The sequence below is a fragment of the Saccostrea echinata genome, unplaced genomic scaffold (assembly GCF_033153115.1).
Source record: "Saccostrea echinata isolate AGI-Se365-2 ecotype Australia unplaced genomic scaffold, CSIRO_AGI_Sech_v1 ptg000052l, whole genome shotgun sequence".
NCBI classification, from domain to species: domain Eukaryota; kingdom Metazoa; phylum Mollusca; class Bivalvia; order Ostreida; family Ostreidae; genus Saccostrea; species Saccostrea echinata.
The window spans coordinates 9182167-9195554 of record NW_026889801.1 but is presented as its reverse complement, the minus strand read 5'-3'; the positions used below and the strand labels follow the sequence as shown (position 1 = coordinate 9195554).

Sequence of the window (13388 nt, the reverse complement as noted above, 5' to 3'; positions counted from 1 at the left end):
AACTTAAAAATAATGTTGTTGATTTGGATTTGTGTAGTACTGTTACTTTTTACGTTTTAGAAAGATTTTTTTTTTGAAAATATATATATTAAATAAAGAAAATCGAATGCAACAAGAATTTGCAGGAAGACACTTCAGGAATTAATTTTACTACAGATTATAAGTTTTAACAACTATTGAAAAAGATATATCTAAAAATATTGTGATGATTTGAAATTTCAACAATACAAAACTGTGGTAAATACGAAAGAATAAATTAAGCTTAAGTTCATATTTTATTTCTTAATATGAATAACAGAATATTATTTATGAATATTTGATTTTTCGTAAAACGATTATGAAGAGAATAAAATAAGAATAGTGTGGTGTACATGAATCATATGAATTTCACTTCCTTCAATCACAATAAAAAGTCTGTCAAAAATGATAGTGCCATCAGCACTTTATCACATGTTGAATATGAATTAATTCGCATTCTACAAGTACATGTAAATTGTAGTTTCTTCCTTTTTCTTAGTTCACGAGGAATTCTTATGACTTTGTCACATGGTCGGGGCACGTGACCTCCATTTCATCTCTAAGCCTCGAATTGGATTTCGAATCTGAAGTTTAGCTTTAATGGCGGGATTCTGCATAAACTTTGAAATTTTTTCCCTCTTTTTATGTGTCAATTTCACTTGCCGACAAACTGAAATATACGCATTTGTCACCGAATTATAGCTTTCACTTGCAGAAGTCTCAAAGAATAAGCAATTGTATTCTGCACAGAACTGCGTGGCTTCAACATTTGTAACAGTACTCATATGAACGAGATCACTTTTATTAGCGATGAGTGCCATGACAGTTTTACTGTCTGTCTTCTTGGCAATTACATAATCAGCAAATTCCTTCAGTTTTTCAAAGCTTTCTTTATCAGTAATGGAGTAAACCATCATAATTGCGTCTGCCCAAACTATTTGGTCGTCTTTGATGGTGAATCCGTTGGCCTGAAATGATAATAAATCTGTGGAATGACATTGTCTAGAAAAAATTATAAAACAATTTTAATAGTTCTTATTGATGAATAACTGTATTTTTCAAAAAAAAAAAATCTTTTTGTTTGGAAGTTATGAACAGTCAGGTTGATACTGTTTAGGAGAGCAGAACTCCAAAGAACCTAACATTCTATATTTACATGTAGCACTAAAATCATTAAAGTCGCATTACTTTGATGACTACGAAGAAATATTGTATGAAAAGATCGAGACATCATTTTATGCCTACATGTATAGCTGTTTCCTATACATAAATCTGTACTATAAAAGTCATTTATTGCATTTTTTGCTGAGTGGTCCAACAAAAATGATGCTGGATTGGTCGGTGCGGTAGTTGAAAGGTTGGTGAGATGTTTGGTCGTTTTCAATTAAATGACATTAGTGGAACTATGTAAATAATACATATTACGGATTTTCCTTTTAATTGGTAGCAAATGCAATAAAAATTAACCCCATTTCAAAAAGGTAACTAAAGGATTTCTATATTATTTTGTTTCTTATAAAAACAAGTAATAAAACTCATGCTGTGTTCTTGCTGGGCATGAAAACAATAAATATTTAGCTTGAGCAACATTCATAATATAATATCCCCATTTTGATGGTTATCATATGAAAATAATTAATGTTTTCTCTAAAAATGAACACATAGGATAATGATGTACAATCAAAATATACAGGTTGAAATACAAGTCGAAATATCAAAAAGTATATGTTTACAAGAACACGTAGTTAAAATCTTTCATCATCGAAGATGAAACAGTCCCGGTACAGGTGTACCGATATAAAGATCATAAACGATTGATGTGATTTGTGTATTTCGTTGTATTCCTGGTGTGGTCTACAGCTTTGAATTTACTCCAGATCTGATTTTATTGAAGCTTTCAACTAAATCATGTCGGTCAGAAAATCTTATTTCTATTCTGCTGTTTGGGAATATTACTTTAATGCAAACTTAGAACTAATCAAACACAAAACATGAAAGATAAACAGTTGTTTCTTGTAACCATGGAAACATTTGTAAAATTATATTAATGAGCGTCATTAATAATCGAGGATAATCATTTATAGAAGATGTGAAGAGATCCTGTTTAGATGAAAACACATGTACACACATCATTATTGTACAACTGTATTTTCCAGAGATGTTTCTTTCTACGTTTTTTTTCTTTATAATAAAAATGCTTGCAATCCTACAATGTAATAGTATTAATGATAGTATTAATGGATGAATGGATAAAGGGTGCAGAGAATATAATTATTTTTCTAAAAGACTGCACTGCTAATAGTCAGAAAATCTTTTTATTTGGAATAAAATTCGAAGTATTATGCAACTATAAAAGAGTTCATTCTATAAAACTTCCTTTGTAGGAACCCTTTAATAAGCCTATGCACTATTGATAATTTTGCAATTTGAAAGAAAATGGTCTAGAAACCATACATTGTCTATTCACTGGCGTCAATTTTGATCCTTAGTTATCTTTATACAGCACACAAAGGTGTAAAAATGATCATAACTGTAACGATAATTGTGCTCAATAGCTCGAATGTCTCTGTAAGCCATTAGTATCGTCTAATAACTATTGAGAATTGAATCTTTCCATCTGAAAACTTGGCACTGATGTTATCTAAATACACTTTCCGTGATGGTAGATAAATAAAGGTTTTTACGTGTTTGAATAAATATGCCAATAATCTATAGGGTACCTCGTATTTCAAGATCTGTAAATCGATTTCATGAACTTAATGACATTCAGAATTTTGCGTAACACCTAGTTCCGATTTCTCTTAACATTTCCAGGAGGTGACTAAAGACTCTAAAATAGGTTTTGCAGCCACTATCATCTTTTTCTTTTGAGAAATACTATATGATAAATGCACTTATTTGACATATTACAAGTCTAAATATATGTAAAGATCCTCTTTGCAAGGGGTCCCGATAAAGGAACAGTTTTTCAAATTTATTTAACATATACTTCTTAGGATATTTTCCTATCATAGTAGTAGGATACATTTGTCTAACGATACCTTATATTAGGCCTACTTTAGATCAAACATCGATCTCCGAAGCGAAAGAAGAAAACATTGCAATTTTATGGCATATATTCGATTTATAAATTAAAAGGATTTTTTAAAAATAAAATAGAGATCTGAGAATTTATAGTGAATGTTTGTCGGAGATATGTTACACAAAATCAAATTTACAATCATTTTTTCTCTCTGGGACATATAACTCATTTTGCCCCCTCCCCCCCCCCCCCCCCCAAATCTGAACGTTCTTTAAAATTAAGGAAAAAATACTCCTCGATTTTCATAGAATGTAACATCTCTGTCCGTTGCATAAAGAAAATATTTATCCATCAGAATCTATCTAACGTTACCATCTGTTGACAGATGGAATGTAAACATGAGTATGATACTTTGAAGATTAACCCTGTTGATTATGTTTATCAAATATTACAGTGTCATACATATAATAAGGTTTTTGATACATGCATATGTTTCTAAGCCAAGGAAATGCATTATTAGGTTATTATATTATCTCTTATTATTTATATTTATACTTCTATCAAGAGATAAAATATGAAAGCATTATCAGCTCAAACAGTATATATACACTTCTAATATTGCTGTTGGAACTATGATCTACACAGCGTTGTGTATTTTTGTTAACGTATTCTACAAATGTTCTGCGAGTTGAAATGCCAGGCAGACGCTGTGGGCAAGTTTTTCTTACAATCTGAGAAGTTCATTTAACTGTCATAAGCTAAAATTCATCAAATTCCTTCATGATTATTTATATAACTTGTATAACAAGACTCTCGCGTCCAACATAGAGCCTGATTAAACCGTAGTTTTCTATAAGCTTTATTTCGCCATCTGTCATCAACTTTTTTCTCAGGTGTTCCATGCAGTAAAAAATACCCTAGTTTAAAAAACTTTGAAATATTAATTTCGATGATTGATAATTACCTGCCAGGCGGTGTCCAGAATGTGCACTGTGATTGTCTTTCCGTCCAAAGAACACTGCTTCGTGTATACAGCCTCTGTTAAAAAAAAAAACAAAAACAACAAATATGGTACCTGTTATTTCTGGTGGGATTTTTTTTAAAACTTAATTTTTGAGATTTGTTTAAAGCAATATACAAACAGGCTAATGATTGCTGCAACATTTTGAAATAAATATTACATTATTTACATCGCATTTAAGGAAATTAATATTTGGTTGTCCGAAATAAGCGTTCATAAGTGTTAATATTCAAACAAAACAGTATAATTTCTCTGCCTTTTAGACTCAAAAACAATGCACACATACTTTTTTGTATCTTGTTTAACTTTAATAATTCACCGTGTTTCCCATAGATTAAAACAAAAATCTTTATACTTATTTGTATTCTTAATTATGTGTTATACATGTATTATGTTGCTGAATCCACTATTTCCCATCATATCTTAAATAAAAACTTTGACATGCCTTATCTATTAAAGAGTAAGCTTAAATTATACTTCCATATACTCATAGAGAGAAAATGCACTCAACCTTGATAAACTAGCTAAAGAAGAATTTTGCACCACATATAATATAATCTGTAGTAAATATATTTTTTCGCAAATTTAATGGCAGAGACCTTGAAAAGTTTATATTAGAGGTTTTCAGTGCGGGAAGAGTAGAGCGCAGATTAATTTTAACGAGGTTTACTTCCTCTGGGTCTTGTTAAACTTGACACTAATAAGCTACTTATTGAATATAATGCACTTAACACTTGTGAATTTCATTCAATTTGTCAACAATGCTCTGTTTGCTGGTATTTATATCAGGCAATAATTTATTTTGAAACAAATGTTTTTGTATCAAAATATTTTGAAACAAACAAATTGAAGTATATGGATGTGTATGTTGGACGTTTATACACACCTCTCTTATCCAACTTTTTTGATTGACATCTTTTTTTAAATAAGCAATTTATATTCCATTAAGAGTTTCTTTTTTTTTTAAAAAAACGTTTTCAGTGGGCTTAATAAAAAGTACATTGTATATGCAAATATGTTTGTGTGTTTTCCAGATAAGTATAAATTTTTAATTGAATTTGATCGGTATACAAAAATACAGTTTTCTCGCTTTGTACTTTCAATGTAATCTCCCCTCCCGGTCCTTCGGATGAGACCGTATAAACCGCGGTCCCGTACGTGTAGCAGTAGATGCTGGCACGAAAAAGATCCCATCACTGCTCAATGGCCCTGAGTGCCGTGTATAGGTCAAAATTTGCAACTCTCCACCGGCAAGTGGTGGCGTCTCCATATGAGTGAAAAATTCTCGAGAGGAACGTTAAACAACAAACAAACAAACAAACAAATCAAGACCAAAAGAAGAAAAGGGCAATTATATTACCTTGGAGCTAACTTTTATCTGAGAAATTTTTAATGAGTTAAGAGTTTTATGAACATGTCCATTGCTTATCAGATTAAAAAATGTTTATTTGATATGTAAGGTAGTATTTACATTGAAAATAAAATGAGGAAGTACCTCGATCTGAACTTTATTTTAAAAAAGGCAATAAAGTCCTTTATATATTTAATGATCTTCCTTCTCGATGCATCTTCGTAACGTCAGGGTCCTGAATCAACTCGTTGCGGAGTTGACTCAGTACCCTCTTGCTGACGATAGAGCATTGATCTTTCACTTGGACGTTAACGAATGTAAAGTATCCACCTTATACACTTTATTACCAACATTAAAAATATGCACAGAGACAGTCGTAAAACAAAGCATCAGAAATAAATAGAATCACCAAAATTATTTTAAGAATACAATCTAAAACTTACCAATCTGAGAATCATAGTCTCCGATGAATCTCTTTGTCATAAAGCGCACTGTCAGAGCTGGAAAAAAAGAAAACCAACGTTATCATTATCTGATGTAATAGTTGTCATTCTAAATCAAAAATGATTATTTTCATGATCCCTTTGGCATGTGCCATATCTGTATCATCACTATAGCTATTTTCCTTGGTTAACAATATACAGGGAGTCTCATTAATCCGAACGCGATTAATCCAGACACCTTCCGGACGACCTTTGTTTGGAACAGAATTAAAATTTATATCTAACAATTATAAAATGTCTATTTCAGTAATCAGGACGATTTGCTTGAGAATAGAAGCAATCGGATTAATGAGGTTTGACTGTGAATACAAGTAAAGTATCTTAAACCTGATTGTTGTTGAGATGAAAATGATTACATACAATAAATGTTTTTGCAAAGTTAGCTTTGTTAAGGCATTGTTTTTTTTTTTTCATCTAGCAAAAAAGAATCCTAATAAATGTTTCCTACTAATTTGAAGTGTGACAGAGAGTTATTTTACCCCAATATTTGCCATGAAACAGACAGGTTAACAAACTCAAACCGACGTGTAGGGAGGTTTTTTTGGCCGATGATGAGTCGCGTGTACATAAAAGGTTTTATTCTTCTTGACAGTTTATATATCAGATCAGTACATTGACGCTGGGTTTTACTTCTTTTTTTTACTATCTGACTAATAATTTCCGAAGATAAATTGCCGTTATTATACTCTTGTTTCAATAAGGAGGAAATGTTTACAACTTAAAACAAAGCTTTAGTACATGTACATAGGTATAAAATAGAGTTCAATGTCTGAGATTGGAATTCCAATCGATGAGTCCTACATTAATGTACCCTTTGTTAATCAGCACAAGTTTGTGAGTGAAAGCTGCCTGTTTAAGCTTTAAAAGCAGCAAAGTAATTAAGCCTCTTATCTTCGTTTTACTACCAACTTGAAAGTTTCTGTTAATGAATTCAAATAATTATAGAACCTTACTTCTAGGTGTCATTAAATATGAGTACTTTATTTTTATTGTAGGTCAATAGCTGAGAATGGAATTATGTTCATGAAATTGTGAAACATAGATGCAGATGAAAATTCTTTTAGAGAATCGATCAATTCTTTTAACATTGTCAAGATAAATTGATCCTTTGACGTTAAATGTATAAGATAATTACATAGAGTATACACAAGTAACATGAACGAATACAATATTAGATAATGCAATAAAGTGAAACAGTATGTAAGTTGATTATTTTTTCTTGCACTAGTTTGATCAACGAAACTGAAGCATGCTTCCCTAGATCTGATTAAAAAGCGTTGAGACAGCAAATTCAGACCATATTATTGAAAAAAACTATACAAAAATTGAAATACCTTTAAAAAATTAAACATTTTTTTCGTTTCATTGAAACTGTTAGACGCATTCTGAAAAATCAAAGCCAAAGGTTAAAGTTTGGGAATTCATGCGAAGTTGATCACCTGTTGTTTGCACTGAGTGGACGTTTATGTTGGGATTATCAGATATTATTACAGCTTTTCCTTTTCTAAGCATTATGGTTCATAAATAAACTTAGGGATTATCTTTGCATCCTGAGGGAAATTCTCTAAAGTGTGCAAAACGTGGTCTCAAGGCCGGGAAGCGGAACCATTAAATGAATGCAGCTGCTAAGAAAGCATTGTTATTAGGCATTTAATCGGTTAATTACATCCATTAATTATCACTAACATAGAAGAAGTACATGTAGTTAAGAAATTCCTTGTACAAAAACTTGATGCAGTCAGGCCCCAAGACCATAAACTGAGAACAGACTTAAGTCAAAATTTCGAATCAATATAACTTTTGAAATTATTTTCATAACGAAACAAAATTTTCATCATGTGTTTAAATTAGAATACTTTACAAACCTGCCAGTTTTTAAGTACATATGTTAAATAAAACTCAAGATATTCAAAATCAAAATTTTGACTTACGTCTGTTCTCAGTTTATGGTCTCTGACCCTGATGACGAAATAATGTTGACAAATCGCTTTTCTGATAAGCCATTTTTAGTAACAATGAGATTTGGGAATACTAGTATTCACACATTTCATGGTCTATTAATTGTAGTGTGGATTTCTTCAAAGCCATGTGGACATTTTCAATTTTACTTTTTAATTTGAGCTTAGAAAATAGTTCAGTAGTACGATAATAAATACACCTGTCATAAAAAATATTGACTTTTTATGAAAAAAGGAAATACTTTTTAATTGCCAGACTTCGAACTTGGTGTTGCCTCAAGGAAGTTTAAATTCATGATTTCAACACATGGAAGTTTGGCCTTGAAAAATTAATAAGCGCTATCAAATAAAAAAATTGGAACATGCTTTACGTCATACACACGATGTTTTTAGAAATTTTCACACATTTCATTACATTTAGATGATAATTTATGAGTTTTACATTTTAGAAATGTTCATGTTTCCTATATTTCCTTCCTCCTTTTACGTGCAGAAAGAAGCAGAAAAAAATCTGTGTCCTCATTTCTTTAAACATAACTACAGCAGAAGAGTTTGGAAGAAAACTTTATAGTTTGTAGAATCTGCTTACCTAAATAAGCGTTTGCACCCGTTGCTGGATACATGAATACGGATATATAGTCGCAATCCCGAGAATGTCTGCTATTTAGACATCTATCTCTTATATCTCTAAGGATTATCTCATATATTTCATCATAATTTCGGCATTAAAAGCTTTTCCTAGAAATATTTGCAGAGAAACTCAGTAACCTTCTTTTCTTCTCAATTACAATGGACACTTGTCTTTCCAAGATTACAATGCTGGTATTTGCATTGCTAAAAATACTGTTCTTTGAACAGTTTGTTGCAGTGCGAATGCCAGCAGTCAAGAATGATATTGTGTTAATTTCTCGGGTATCGGAAAAGAACAGTTGTATAATCTTTTTTGAATTTCTGATTTCAAAAAGTCAAGGCAAATATTTAGTTCGGTATCATATTACATGTATTTGAGTATCAAAAGCAAGATGAATTCATTATATATATATATATATATATATATATATATATATATATATATATATATATATATATATATATATATATATATATATATTGTATTACATTCATGACCCGACTCCCAACCCCAAAACTTAAAACAAGGACTATTTTAGACGACTTCAGAAACACGGTTTAATTTTCTTTCTGTTCATATTACAATAACCTAGCTTCTAATACCTACTTTCTGACTTGAAGTAATAAATGAAACTTAAGATGGCATTGACAGACGAGCTCCCTTAATCCTCAGTTAGATGACGATGATAAGGTTGATGATAAGGGAGATGACAAACAAGACTAAATTAATTCAAACTGTCTATCACGTAACACACTCGCCCATTATTTATTTCACTTGTAGATCTCAACAAAACTTAAGCCAGCTGTCGGATTTTAGATAACAACTGTTTCAATGGATGATTAGGAGCAAACTGATACGAAAATTGCTGATGAGGCAAATTGCCACTAAATTGATAACGGTTGATTGTGATCATTCAGAAGTCATGATATCATGACATTATTTCCTTATAACAGTCTTTGAGTAAGAAAAACGTTCAATGTTTTTTTTTAAAATATGAATGTCTCAGTTTCCTGATACCAATTGACTATGTTGGCTTTTACATTGTATATATAGAATAACACTTCTCTTTAATAACAAAAATATGTCGTCGGAAATCAAAAATTAAGAAAGTAAATAACTTTTGATTGCATATACATGTTAATAAGCACAATTATTCAATACGGGAAAAAAACCCAACTTTCATATATTATTGTAAGCTGTAGTTAATAATAATTGAAAGTACATATGTAAGAACGTTTTGTTTCTTTCTTTCTTTTTTTTTTTTGCCTTTTAGTACAAAACAGTATTGTACCTACATTCCAACATTCTTTTTTTTATTAATTTTTGTTCATAAAGTTATCCAAATAATTGAATTACTTTATTCTGAAAACAAAAGTATGTACTTATATATGTGGAAGGACCTCAATTTTCTAATCTCGATATGTTATTTTAGGCGTGTGTTTTTCCGACCATATCTTAATTTGCATCATTTAAACTCGATGGGATTATGCTGCATCTTCAAATTTTTTGTTTTAAAAACTATTTTTATCGTGCATAGTTTTACAGCACTGCTGAATAGGGCTACTTTTGATCAAATCTTGTTCAAACTAATCTGTGTTGTGATTTAGAAACCGTCGAAAAACAAACTTCAAACGATTTGAAAATAAAACGCGAAAGTCGATGCAGCTATTTGAATGGGATTAAGAAGGAGCAGAGCCGATGTTCCGCACAGTTATTATTTATCTTTGAAAAGTGCTTACTCATTTAGGACAGCCCTTGAGCAGAGATAGTATTGCCATGATGAACAATTATACATAGGTCATAGACCACCTGCCGAGTTAAGCAAATCTAGATACTTAGACAGAAAAGACCCTGTAGTGTTTGTTTTGAAAATGAAGTTTTCAACCTGAAGATTCTTGCAAAAAGAAGAGGTTAAAACAACAAAATCATTTAAAATCTGCAAAATGTTAAAAGAGATCCGTGCAACTCATTGCGTTCAAGGTACAGATATTATATCTGTTATCACAAGCAAAAGATGTCAAATATCAAGGAGGAGTGTACAAATGGCACGTGGAAACGCCTTTACAAAGATTGCAATCAGTGGATTTAATAATGATTTCAATTATGTTTTTTGTCTGCCTTGAAAACAGGAACTTTTCTGTTGCACATTTTTTTCATTATCGTCAATATCAGTTTTAATAGGTATCCGTTTTATGGGAGAATTTTGATTTTTTTTTTCGCTCATAAAGAGGCTTGAAACTTCAGTTTAGAATGTAACATTAATTTGAACAATAAATGCCATTTATATTTCAAATTATCACAGCTTATAAAACTGCATGATAGTTGTTATTTTATATAGAAAACCTTTTTTCCTCTCAAAAATATTTGATGATTTTATCAGCATCAGTTAAATGCCGAAGCTATCTGTATTGATCAGTGACCATTAGAAAATATTAATAAGACTAATCTCGAATATATGTTGAAATATTGTACGCATTTTCATGTGCATAGACTTTTATAAAATAAAATAAAATAAAACACTTGCCAGATTTTCCTACTCCTTTGACTCCAATAACTACAATATTTATATCCTTTCCTGTGTGATGACCTCCCTTTGGTAGCCTGGAGTCATCCATTTCAGGCTTGGGGTCTTTATCAAGATGACTTGAAAAAGGCATCCGGCATTATTTATTGAGACTAAAATAATTTTGAATTGTAAAAGTAATGCATCCGCTTTTCACAAAATAAGTAATTTTTACTAACACCAATTTCTATAATTGCATCACATTGCGTCGCATTGGCATTGAATATCCATAGATACAGATTGGACACTGGCGACAGTTTGGTAAATTTTCGCAATTAAAATTTGTTTTTCAGGACAATCTGTTTGAATTCAAGTAAATTCCCATTGCAGATGAAAGCAGTTTCAGCTGCTTTAATGTAAATGCAATTGACATCATGTAGAATGTGCCAGGCTTTAGGTACAACTATCTATGAGAACGAGCTTGGTAGCGAACGTTCTTTTCATCGTCTGCTTTTAACGTTGTGACATTCGCAACTGAACCTTTACCCACTTACACCTTTTAATGAATCCCCCTCACTGCGCAGACGATAGGATTACCACTGACTGTGAGAGGCAAATAGTTGTGGTGGAAGGATCGGGTTATCCGGTTGTTTTATAAAAACAACATTTTCAACTCTGGAAAATTCGATTTATCGTTATTTATTTTTAGGACGAGATATCGTATGGAGCAAATTATATTCAAATTAATGATGACTAGTATAGATAAGATGAGAATCGAAGGGTGATCTCAAAAACTAGATGAAAAAAATGTTACATCATACAGTGTTGTTCATGTAGTTATTTGAAAAGGAAACAGTGCTTGCCAACATTTTAAAAAAAAGTGTAAAATGTCCGCCAAAAATTAAAACAAAAAGCCCACGAAAGGAAAAGAGAAGATCATTTTCTTATTTAAAAATGTCTAAATTTTTCAAAATAAATTATTTATTTTACTAAATTTATGGAATTTAAAATAATTAAGTTTGCTTTGTCTTCTTCCTTTCATACAACTCCACATATAATTATGTCACTGATATTTTCTTGGTGTGATAAATTAGACGCAATTTTGTTACTATGGCAGAAAGACGTCTTTTATCCAAACTTTTTGACCCGATTTTTAGATGCAAAATACTAATTATTCAGATCAGTTTCTAAATAGAATGAATTCAAAATGATTTTGTTAGAAGTCTTCCTTCATGTAGACCTTTAACTCTTAGCACTTTTAAAGCATTTCAAATTCTGTTTAATTTAAGAAATAATGAAAAGTAAATTTTATACTTATAGGATAAAGGATAATAAATAAGTCCTTAAGAAATGAACGTTTTTAATGCTGGAAGATTACATGCATGTGTAGATGCAGAGAAATCTGAAGCATTCGTTCACAAATAAAATAATATACATATACTTTTTGACATCTCCTTAAGTAGATAACATATTAAGTGTGTAAGCCGAAAGTGAAGTTCTAATGTAAGCTGTCATTCCAGCTGGCAAATAGTGATTGGCAAGTATTCTATTTATTACCTAATGGTAAGGCAATAAAGACTGGCGATCTGATGATGAAATTTCTAATTATATGATTGTTTTTTGATAACTAAAGAATTGCCAAACCAATAGGAACTGAAAGTTAAACACCAAAGGAAAAGACTTTGAAACACGCCGCTTATTATTAAGCATTACAATGGCTATAATCTAAAACTTAGTCAATCCAATTCTGAGATACAAGTTGGACACTAAAAATTAATAAAAATGCTTTTAGAATTTATCTTTTTGTCCAACTTTAATAGCATTTGAAACTTGCACATTACTTGTCTGCTAAATTCATTTATCATGGAAAAATTATTTGGCCAAAGTAGGTTTTTCATTCCCCAAATTGGAATTTTCTAAAGCTTTAAAACTTGCAAAAAAACCTAAAAACACTTTTTACAACAAACTAAGTCTCTTCTTTGTATCCCATATATTGTATGTGTACTTAAAAAAGCGGGCTTCATATTTTAGCGGCTTTGGTGCAGAAAAGGATGCGCTAATTCATGAATACCGCTAAGAAATCATTTACTAATACAATACACGGCACGGAAATGTGTAGCGCTAATTCATGATTACGCCAACTACTCCATACTCCTTGATTGCGCTAAATTTTGAATGCGCCAATTTATGTACACGTACAGTATTTTTGATATCTCGATCCCTTATTTCTGATATGAAGTCTGGAGAAGTATACTCTAGATAAGGAACGGCCTCTGACTGGTAACTTGAAATAGCAGAAATTTAAAAGCAAAAATAACAATAACACAATATATCAGACATTGTGGGACAATGCATAATAAGATATATGAATCTCAAAAATA

At 31.0% G+C, this 13388-nt stretch overlaps 1 protein-coding gene across 1 annotated transcript; it reads right to left on the bottom strand.

Moving 5' to 3' along the window:
- Positions 1-262: 262 nt before the first annotated feature.
- On the bottom strand, positions 263-11625 carry LOC133203877 (ras-related and estrogen-regulated growth inhibitor-like protein). The gene is made up of 4 exons (XM_061339675.1): positions 11029-11625; positions 5856-5912; positions 4005-4078; positions 263-986 (listed from the first exon to the last, which is right to left on the bottom strand). Exons 1-4 carry the CDS (start codon positions 11159-11161, stop codon positions 543-545), a joined length of 708 nt encoding a protein of 235 aa, XP_061195659.1. The 5' UTR covers positions 11162-11625; the 3' UTR covers positions 263-542.
- Positions 11626-13388: the final 1763 nt, after the last annotated feature.

Excerpts from the sequence above, each read along its gene's own strand:
- LOC133203877 (XM_061339675.1), bottom strand. The coding sequence starts at position 11,161 with ATGCCTTTTTCAAGTCATCTTGATAAAGACCCCAAGCCTGAAATGGAT. Across the intron at positions 5,913-11,028 it reads CAAAGGAGTAGGAAAATCTG|CTCTGACAGTGCGCTTTATG; the intron begins GCAAGTGTTTTA and ends CTTTTTTTCCAG. Across the intron at positions 4,079-5,855 it reads AGACTATGATTCTCAGATTG|AGGCTGTATACACGAAGCAG; the intron begins GTAAGTTTTAGA and ends TTTTTTTAACAG.